Genomic DNA, 9,972 nt, shown 5'->3' with positions numbered 1-9,972 from the left:
CGGTTTGTGTTGATAATATTCGATCTATTCATTTTCATTTACGATTACCTTGTATCAGTTTCTGCAAATTTTCGCTTATTTTCCTTAGCACCTGCAGAAATATAAGACATTAGATTAAATTGTGATCAATAATAATTCAATTATATCAACTGATGCATATAATTAAACATCAATATGGCATATATGCATGCACACCAGTTAAGGGCCATTGCCATAGACTCTCAGGAATAATTGGAATAATATTCTAAATCTATAATTTACCTATATATGCCAGAAGATTAGATTTTGCTTTGCCTAGTTCATCAGGAAAGTCATCACACAGTTTTATTAATGTATCCCAATTGACATCTCTATCAGCATCAAACCACCTCTGGAATACCAAATGAAGTTTGGTATTTGCTGTGCCTTGCATGTCTATCAAATCAGCTGTTTTCACGCACAATCCAATCCCTATTGTCATATAATAGCAATCAGAAGAACCAAATATCTTCATGACTGCTGTCCGCTCCTTGTCTATATTAGATTAAAATATTTCTAATAGAAGATAAAATTTCACAAAAGAGTGACTACTCTACCATCAATCATTGTTCACCTGTTATAGGATCAGGATTATGTTCGGTATCTATTGATTCTCTTAGTGTTTCTCTGTGAATGCAACAAAAATATACTTGTTTATATTGTATAGTAAAGGATAAATATTTACTTTGAATCAGTCTCTTCTCTTTCAGTACTTTTTGCCCTGTCTGCTATAAAATGGTACATGCATAATATTAAATTTTGCAAAAACTTTTGAAAATAGCTTTATTACAGTTTAACAGTAAACATTAAAATAGCTCATAAGTTCTTACTTGTATGAAGTGGAGCATCTGTAGAACATTTAAACCAGCACCTGCACTTAGACTCAGAAATAAGAGATGAGCCAGGACAATCTCCACGTATATAATTGACTATAAATTTATCTTTATTAACAATGAGACAGTAACACTTCTTTTTATCATTTGGACAGGCAAATGCATTGGCATGATTGTGTTCCATATGTAGGTCATCAGTAACCTTGTCAATAGCCTTCATGACTGCTTTACGAATTTCTGAGCAATGCTTTTTAGGGCCAGTGAAAGCAATCTCAATATGAGTGTAACGATTGATGAAGTGAAGTGTGTGAGGCATTTCCTCTAGAGTAATTTGGATCGACATAGCATCTCTAAAATTGAAGTAAGAAGCTGGTCTAGACAAAGAAAGATCAATTTTCAATTCCTTTTTATTGTGGAGGTACATCAGTGCCAAAGGAAAAAGACCTTGAGGAACTGGTAGACACTTATTCTTGTCCATCCAAACTATAAGAAGTGATTGAGCATCTGACTCTTCTACTGTAAGAGCTTTAGATCCTCGATATGAAGGAAGAGCATAAGGAATAAAATAGTGACCCTTTTCATTACCTTCCACTTTTGTGATGATGTTGAGATGCAGCAAGAGAGAAATTAGGTGAGAGCATTCGAATTTAGAGTGACTAAAAATTTTAGTATTTGATTTTAAGCGAATAAAAATTTCTTCATAAAAGAAACCATCTTTAAGGTTGATTCTTTCAAATTTTGAAACTTGTTTTTGATCTAGTAGAATAGATTTTAGTAGTGAAAAATTGTCATGTTCATTTGTATCATCAAATGTATTTTCATCGTCAGCATGCTCATATGTAAGAGCTAATAGCTGTGAAAGAATGTCAAGAATAGGCTTAGGATCGAGAAACACCAGATGATCAAGGAACACTTGATCATTAATATCCTTTGCCTCTGGATAGTATAGCATTAGGCTGACGTCATGAAAATACTGTAACGCTTTTGTGGTATCTTCCTCTTTCATGCCGTATTTTTCCCCAATAGACGCTGCTTCCTTAAAAGTTATGATACTCTTATCTTCAGGCAAAGAGAGCTCAAAAGCAAACCATTGAATTGGTATTTTGATTGTAACAGAAGCATCAGAGCCATCCATCCATATTGCTTGGCAAACTTCTTTCCTGTATTTATCCCTTTCTTCTTTAGACTCAGCAACTGTGTTGACAGGAAATATAATAGAGTCCTTTGCTGTAGTAATGATACGATCTTTTAGGTAAGGTTGTAAAGAAGATATCGCAGAATTCAAATCAGCTTCATATGTTCTTAGAGTATCTCCTTTTATTTCATCATAATGTGTTCCCAGAACAAGATGCATTGAATGACGATGTGCCTTAGTGATACAAGAAATATGAAGAGATTTAAAATTGGCTGCTGTCGAAACAGCAGACTGGAAAGATGCTAACTGTGTTGATTTAGAGCGGCACAAAAAATATTTTCCATCAGCCCTGTACATCATGTCAAGCTCATCATCAAGAGGTTTAGAAAGATCAAGAGTGATGATATTAAGAGAAGCTGCTCTAGTAAACAATGGCAATAGCTCCTGATATGCTGGTTGACCACCAGAATCAATAACATATAACCAATGGCGTTTTAAATGAATACCTTTTGGATCTTTTGCCAAAATTTCTTGAATTACCTTCTCAGAATAAAAATCAACACCGTCTTCTATTTGTTTTAATGACGCTGAATCTTTTGTAACACTTGATGCTTGTGACTGATCAGTGCCATCTGATGGTACAGCATCTGTTCCTGAGTCTTCTATTTTTTCATGTGATGCTTCAATTAAATCAGCTGCTAAACCCTCCAATAACTCATCTCTTGTTATTTGTTTCCATTTCTTGCTCTCATCATCTGCAGCTACTGCTCGGACTGTGGGACAAGCGATTTCTGTGCTGTCATTAACTCCCTCAGTTGGAGCATCTTCACCTAATAGTAGGAGCTGTGCACAGGTTTTACCAGCTCCAGGGACACCAAGCATGTTAACACGGGTAACAGTTAGATCAACGCTCCCTGTTGTCATCCATTTGTCTAAAGCACCTAATGAAGTGGAGAAATTTTTTGACTTAATGCAAATTAATCTAATTCAATTTGAATTGATAATTTCAAACAATAAATTTAGCTAATATAGAAGGCATAAGAAAGTTGCTCTGTTGATGTACAGCAACTTCTGCATACATTATGCTCCTGCTTAAAATTACGTGTCCTCATACATCAATCAATGTGGTCCCTAGACTACATGTCAACATTAGTTAACACCTGCATGACAACCATACATGCAAATAATATTGTCTAACCTAATTTTTTTAGATCTTCAACATGAACCTTCTCTTCTACATAAAATAAATAGCAGTATACATGTATAAACCTTCCAAAGTTAATAAATGTGATACAGATTTTAAAACAGCTATACCAGCTGATTGCAATTAACATGCAGTATAGAACATGTCTAACAGGGAAGACAAGTAAAAGATAAATCAAGCTTGATAAGTGGAGAGTTTACAATTACCAGGAGGTTAATATACATGTATAAGTGTTCCTGGGGGTTTCTAAATAGTCAGTTTTGCACAGTGGTAAAATGATCTAAAAGCCTCTACTTGATCAGTTTTAAACTGTGCATGAGAATTGCCTTACATTTGAGTTTCATTTTTATATACCGTATATTTAAAAAAATTGTGGCCTAAAAATATTGTGAATCCATCTAAAAATCAATTTTGTGGCTTTAATTTTTGTGATTTTCTACTTTTCAGTCATCTAGAACCATATTTAATGGATTTTGTGGATTTTCCCCTAAATTTTTAAAGAACGCAAAATCCATGAAAATTATGGGCCACAAAAATTTTCCACTATTCTGTAGTATGCATAATTTTGATGATTATTGCAGTTGTTTATGAGCTACATGTAGCTGAAATGTTGAACTACTGAGCAACAATATACTGATATATTACACTCTGAATCATTGATAATGTTAATTACAGGGACAGCTAAAAGATAAAGCTGTAAGATAAATAAAAATAACAACAGCCTCTAGTTATTTTTGAAAGATCATAGTTATTGAATGTAACTTTTGTATGGGAGTATTGAGAATATTTAATTCTTTTAACTTACCTATATATGCCAGAAGGTTAGATTTTGCTTTGCCCAGTTGATCAGGATAATTATCACACAGTTTTATTAATGTATCCCAATTGACATCTCTATCAGCATCAAACCACCTCTGGAATACCAAATGAAGATTGGTATGTGGTTTGACTGGTAGCAGCAGATCAGATACATTTACATTCAATCCAGTCCCTATTAGCATGTAACAGTGAGCAGAAGAACCAAATATCTGTGTGACAGCTGCCATAGTAAGCTCCTTGTCTATTATAATAGATAATGTGTAGTAAGCTTATTATTACCTCCACCAAGTGTACCTGTAACTATAGGACCAGGATTGAGTTCAACATCTCCTGATAAGAGGAGGAGCATATGTAGACAAACAATCAAATAGAGATCATTGTAAATCAGGTTAGAACTGCTGCCTCCAGGTAAGACTACTAACTGGAGGTAATTTGTATCAGTAACAGTAACACCAGTAGTATATTGTACTTGGTAGCAGTTACCTAATAGTAAAATACCAGTAAATATACAAGTACAAAGTTGCAATTGTTGTTTACCTGTTGGAGGAATCATCAAGATGCGTCTTAATAAAGAGAGAGAGAGAAAGAGGAGGAGGAGGAGGAAAGCAATAAGAGACAGAGCTGCTGGCAGTTTAGATGTCTTCTCTCCTGATGTAGTACTATCTGACTTGCTGTCTACTGCAGCTTTGAATGAGTGAGAGTGGCGGCCATTAGCTGGTCTACTGAAGGCAGCTTGACAGTAGTTCCACAGTCCAATACTTGCTCTCCATTGAGAGACATCAATCATCTTTAAAATTCTTGTATTTGTAGACTTAGTAGTATAGTATAGGCACAGGAAGCAGATCTGTAGAGTTTATTGTTACACTAAGAGGAGGGAAGAGTTTGTATAGGACATACCTATCAAATTTCAATACCATCTCCCCCTCACTGTAGTACATGTGAACTTTTATTATTTCCTTCTCTTTTGTCACAATTGTCATCCATAATATCTACCAGTACATTTTATGTATCTAATCCTAGCATTGATGTCATATTTTAGTAGCTAGTACATATTATACTGTCATCATTATAATCATGTAAATTTTGTTGTCATAGTGTTAGCAATCTAGTATTGACAATGACTGATTACAACAGTATTATATGTACATGTATATGCTTTTCATAAGGAAGACAGGAGGGAGTGAATGAGAGATGGGAGGGAGAGGGAGAAAGAAAGAGGGTGAGCCATATAGTGATAGAAAGGGGAGGGAATGTGATATACCTGTTTACCATTATAATGTACACAGTTCCCAGTAAAGAGGGAGGGAATAGTTTGTACAATATGTTATCATAATACCTCATCTATACTATGTACTCACCTCTCTCTATCTCTCATGACACACACTATGTATTGTAGGTATGTGGCATGTGTCATACAGGTGCAGGAAAACTTTCAAAACATACAATATAATAGTTTTAAATTGCTAAACTATAGTAATTGTGCAAATAAGTAATAGGCTACTGACTAATGTTATGCTGCTAGATAAGTTACTAAATAAGTATTATTTTGTTCAGTACTTTCATTAATATAGGTGTTATTTTCTCATCAGTTCATCTTCAGGTATATTTGATAACTGATACCAGATGTACTTAGCAGCTACATAAGTAGAGAACTCCTTCCAAGGGGCACAGCTAGCTTTGTCCATGTCACCCCAATCAGCAATTGCTTTGATAACTATACCCTCAAATTCCTCTGGCTTCCCTAAAATAGCAGCTGCTTCCATTTCACCTCCAAGTGCTTGTGGAACTTGACGTTGTATTTCATCTTTGTGCTGTTGGCTGGTGTTGAGTGAAGACTCAGTGACTAATATATCTTCTCCTGTCAAGACATTAACATCGTAATTGATTCCATTGCCTAATGTGAATCCATGATAATTCTCAAATATGTCATATAGTGTTTTCCCGCTATGGTAATCTTCAATTTCAAGTTCACTTTTACTACCATCCTTATACTTTGCAATTGATGTTTCTTTCATTCTTTTTGCTACAAGAATGGATCCAAACTTAGTTTTCTTTTTGCCTTCTTTCATGCCGTAGCAGATACCAATTGCAATGACATATTGAGCTTTCACTACTTTTTGAATCTTCTGGAGCTCTTCTGAAGTGACCTCTTTACCTTGTTCAGTGCGTATGATGGCTACTTTGTACTTTCCATACATTGCAATGTAGAACGTGATTCCTTTTGAACTTGTTCGTGTATATTTCTCTCCATTTATCGGTGTAGCCTGTCCCATTACAGCATTGAACTCAACATTAGTGGCTGTAACAAGAACGATATTGATATCTTTCACAAGATCATCAGTAAATGGCTCATTTTGAATTTTGTTTCCAAGATCTGGACACTTAACATCTGGTGGTTTGATAAATGCTATTAGTATTATACCAATAGATAATTAATTAAAAGGTTTATACTTACAAGCTGAAGCTTTAGCACCACCTTCATTGATCCTATCAACAATAAAATTAAATAATTATTAAACTCTAAGCAATTCTTTCAATCTAATTCTTTTGACTCCAGCTCCTCATAGCCACTAATTTTTGACTTACCCCAAATCAATGTCTTCACTCCCTTGTCCACCAGTTGTAGTACCTACAGTTGTATACTTGTACATTATATATCCTTCTCTTCTCACACCCTTCCTTCCTCTCTCTCCCTCTTTATAGCTCTCTTAGTAATATAGATCTAATTCATGTCATTACTGCATGCACATAAGTGAGGAAGTAAATTAGAATAAGGAAAGGAATATGATAAAGTGTAAATTTATTACCTCTTATATTAGTAACTGGTGTATTGGATATATCATCAACTGTGGTGGTAGTACAGTATGTGAACTGACATTATCAGGTATAGACTGACCTAACGTATTGAGATATAATGACTATATTGATCACTGATAATGTACACACACTCACCTAACTGGTGTAATATAGAGGTAGCAATATCTGTTAGTGTACGATGTTGTTGGTTTATTAATACATGACATATATCAATAAGATACTGCTCTGAATTAAGAGAGGGTTCCAACAGTCGTTGTATCACAGACACTAATTGACTTGATTTCCTATAATCAGATATTCCTGTTACTGTTTGTATATTCTCTTTAGTATCCAGTGGTATCAGTCCTTTAGCACACAGTGCATCAGTTACTCTGTAAAGGTTAGTAGTAATAGCATCAGTGAGTTTACCAGAATGAGTCCTTAATATATCCTTTGGATTACCTGCAGTAGTGTATCAGTTAATGAGTGTTGTATTAAGTGTATGTTTTATCACCTTGAGACAATGTAGAGAGAATGTGATCTTTAATATTTTGAGCTAGTCTATTCTCTCTTATTGTAGTCAGTGCATCAATGACATCTCTCCATGTTGCTTTAGGATTGACTGACAACCATTTTGAGTATAATGCTAACTTTCTGTCTTCAATTTTTACGTGTTCTTGTTCAATTTTTAAAATGTCGTGCTGTTCCATTCCAATTAAACATAAACCAAATGGTTTCCAGTCAACAAGTGGTGCAAGCCATTGAATTAATAATGGAATATCAGGTCGATCATCAATCATAGGACCAGGATTGAGTTCAACATCTCCTGATAAGAGGAGGAGCATACGTAGACAAACAATCAAATAGAGATCATTGTAAATCAGGTTAGAACTCCTGCCTCCAGGTAAGACTACTGACTGGAGGTAATTTGTATCAGTAACAGTAACACCAGTAGTACATTGTACTTGGTAGCAGTTACCTAATAATAAAATACCAGTAAATATTCAAGTACATAGTTGCAATTGTTGTTTACATGTTCGAGGAATCATCAAGATGTGTCTTAATAAAGAGAGAGAGAGAAAGAGGAGGAGGAGTACAGCAATAAAAGACAGAGCTGCTGGCAGTTTAGATGTCTTCTCTCCTGATGTATTACTGCCTGACTTGCTGTCTACTGCAGCTTTGAATGAGTGAGAGTGGCGGCCATTAGCTGGTCTACTGGAGGCAGCTTGACAGTAGTTCCACAGTCCAATACTTGCTCTCCATTGAGAGACATCAATCATCTTTTATACGTAGACTCAGTAGTGTAGTAAGGGCACAGGAAGTAGATCTGTAGAGTTTATTGTTACAGTGAGAGGAGGGAAGAGTTTATATAGGACATTCCTATCAAATTTCAATACCTCTCCCCTCACTGTAGCATGTGAACTATTCTACCATGCATAATTATTCCTAATGTACAGTAATGTACTGCTATACTGAAGATTATAAATTGTGTATCATTAATGTACAATGATTCCAGTACTTGATACAGCATGAATAAGGTCCAAATATTAATAATCATGAATGTTTATAAAAGGCACATACACTTGATTTGTCTTACATACATTGTTGGTTTATTCTGATGACTAATACCAACAGTAGTCCTCATATCATCTCCTGTATGTATATAAACTCTACATAAACAGAAAGCATTTGGACTTAGCCATGGCTATGTTTAGTTAAAGGAAATGTTATGATAAACTTTAAAGACTAAGGGACAACATGATCCATTAAAATATTAAAAGAGTAAATGAGAGATGGGAGGGAGAGGGAGGGAAAGAGATCAGAGGAAGAGAGGCCAGAGTCATAAAGTTCTGTCTGATTCTGATAACAGTTAGATTGCCATCAGTAGGTAAACTAAGTACTTGTTAATGAGCTCTGATACTAAGATAGCTATAGTGATAAAAAGGGGAGGAAATGTGAAAAGAGGGAGTAGATAGTTTGTATAATGTTATCTTATGCCTACCCTCTCTCTTCAAGGGCCACTAGTTGTTATTTAAATAGGCAGATTTGTCATTCATCTGTCACAAGTAGCCTACAGATGTGATAAAGCTAGCTGTTTGAAATAAGCATTATAAAATTTCAAAAATGTCTATCTCTATAGTAAAAAACTAGTCTATAAGAAGTACAACAATTGATTAATAATCATATGAAACTCAGCCTAGTTTAGATTAATTATAGTTTCTTTCAATGGTTTATGCATCCTCGTCCATCAATCCAAGCACTGTAGGACAAACCTTGCACACGAGACAGCTCCAAACGGTTGCCACTTCTTGTCTTTTTCTTCTGTCCCCCAGTCGACGATAGCTTTTATTACGATCCATTCAAATTCTCCTCTCTCAGCAGCCTTATAAATACCTTTTGCTTCCATTTCTCCTCCAAGTGCTCTTTGGACATATTTCAACTTCTCTTCTTTTGCTTCTTTGCTACGAAACAGTGTGAATTCAGAGGCCAGAGAACCTTGATGATGAACTTTAACTACTTTACCTTTAATTTGAAAAACTTCATCATGTTTGAACAGTTTAAAAAGATTCTTTCCACATGGGTATGTGTTAGTTAAAACTACTGTATCTTTTCCTTCAATACGCTGATGTGCAGTGTCGACAATACTTTTGGCAACAATAATGTCACCTAAATTTGTTTTGTCGCTAAGTTCTTTTGTTTTGCTCTCCTTTGCTCCATAGCATATCCCAATAGCAATGACATACTTAGCCTCCACATCTTTTTGAACCGAAACAAGAATTTCTTCTGTCTCATCTGGGCCTTGGCCTGTCCTAGTTATTGTAACATGACACGACCCGTATTTTGCCAGGATAAAATTTGCAGATTTATCTTTAGTGATAACTCTAATAAAATTACCATCACTGCAGGTACATTCGATTGCACCCATCACAGCACGGTACTCTATAGTTGTAGCAGTCACCAGAATGTAACGAACTTCTTTTATGATCTCCTTCTCTTTATCAGTAAGCTCTGCAAATTTTTTCTTCTGAATTTTTCGCTCAATGTCTTCCAGTTCTGGGCAATATTCGCTGACATCTGGAGGTGGATCTGACTCTATGATTATGTATGTTACTGTTAGAAATTAAAAAATTTCCTGACATACTTTGGTCATCACTTTTACTTGTGTC

The 9,972-nt window shown here is 35.2% G+C and overlaps 3 protein-coding genes across 3 annotated transcripts in view; all 3 read right to left on the bottom strand.

Moving 5' to 3' along the window:
• Positions 1–4,339, bottom strand: part of LOC109583206 (uncharacterized) — a 4,895-nt gene extending 556 nt beyond the window's left edge. The window contains exons 1-8 of the mRNA XM_019998450.1: positions 4,304–4,339; positions 3,996–4,250; positions 3,185–3,220; positions 849–2,927; positions 704–746; positions 593–645; positions 262–513; positions 49–91 (exon numbers count right to left, since the gene is read on the bottom strand). Of these exons, the coding sequence (XP_019854009.1) occupies positions 49–91; positions 262–513; positions 593–645; positions 704–746; positions 849–2,927; positions 3,185–3,220; positions 3,996–4,236 (2,747 nt within the window). The 5' untranslated portion in view covers positions 4,237–4,250; positions 4,304–4,339. The remainder of the gene's footprint in view (positions 1–48; positions 92–261; positions 514–592; positions 646–703; positions 747–848; positions 2,928–3,184; positions 3,221–3,995; positions 4,251–4,303) is intronic.
• Positions 4,340–5,422: 1,083 nt separating this feature from the next.
• LOC109583201 (uncharacterized) lies at positions 5,423–6,847 on the bottom strand. Its single transcript, XM_019998446.1, has 4 exons — positions 6,817–6,847; positions 6,596–6,638; positions 6,465–6,496; positions 5,423–6,416 (listed from the first exon to the last, which is right to left on the bottom strand). Exon 4 carries the CDS (start codon positions 6,280–6,282, stop codon positions 5,584–5,586), a length of 699 nt encoding a protein of 232 aa, XP_019854005.1. The 5' UTR covers positions 6,283–6,416; positions 6,465–6,496; positions 6,596–6,638; positions 6,817–6,847; the 3' UTR covers positions 5,423–5,583.
• Positions 6,848–8,925: 2,078 nt separating this feature from the next.
• On the bottom strand, positions 8,926–9,954 carry LOC109583202 (uncharacterized). The gene is made up of 2 exons (XM_019998447.1): positions 9,948–9,954; positions 8,926–9,898 (listed from the first exon to the last, which is right to left on the bottom strand). Exon 2 carries the CDS (start codon positions 9,729–9,731, stop codon positions 9,054–9,056), a length of 678 nt encoding a protein of 225 aa, XP_019854006.1. The 5' UTR covers positions 9,732–9,898; positions 9,948–9,954; the 3' UTR covers positions 8,926–9,053.
• Between the last annotated feature and the right edge of the window lie 18 nt (positions 9,955–9,972).

The sequence above is a fragment of the Amphimedon queenslandica genome, unplaced genomic scaffold, assembly GCF_000090795.2.
Source record: "Amphimedon queenslandica unplaced genomic scaffold, v1.1 AMPQUscaffold_13319, whole genome shotgun sequence".
Taxonomy (NCBI): Eukaryota; Metazoa; Porifera; class Demospongiae; order Haplosclerida; family Niphatidae; genus Amphimedon; species Amphimedon queenslandica.
Note: the sequence above shows the minus strand (reverse complement) of the source record. Positions and strands in the feature narration are given on the sequence as shown.

Coding starts and splice junctions, on each gene's coding strand:
- LOC109583201 (XM_019998446.1), bottom strand. CDS start 6,282: ATGGGACAGGCTACACCGATAAATGGAGAGAAATATACACGAACAAGT.
- LOC109583202 (XM_019998447.1), bottom strand. CDS start 9,731: ATGGGTGCAATCGAATGTACCTGCAGTGATGGTAATTTTATTAGAGTT.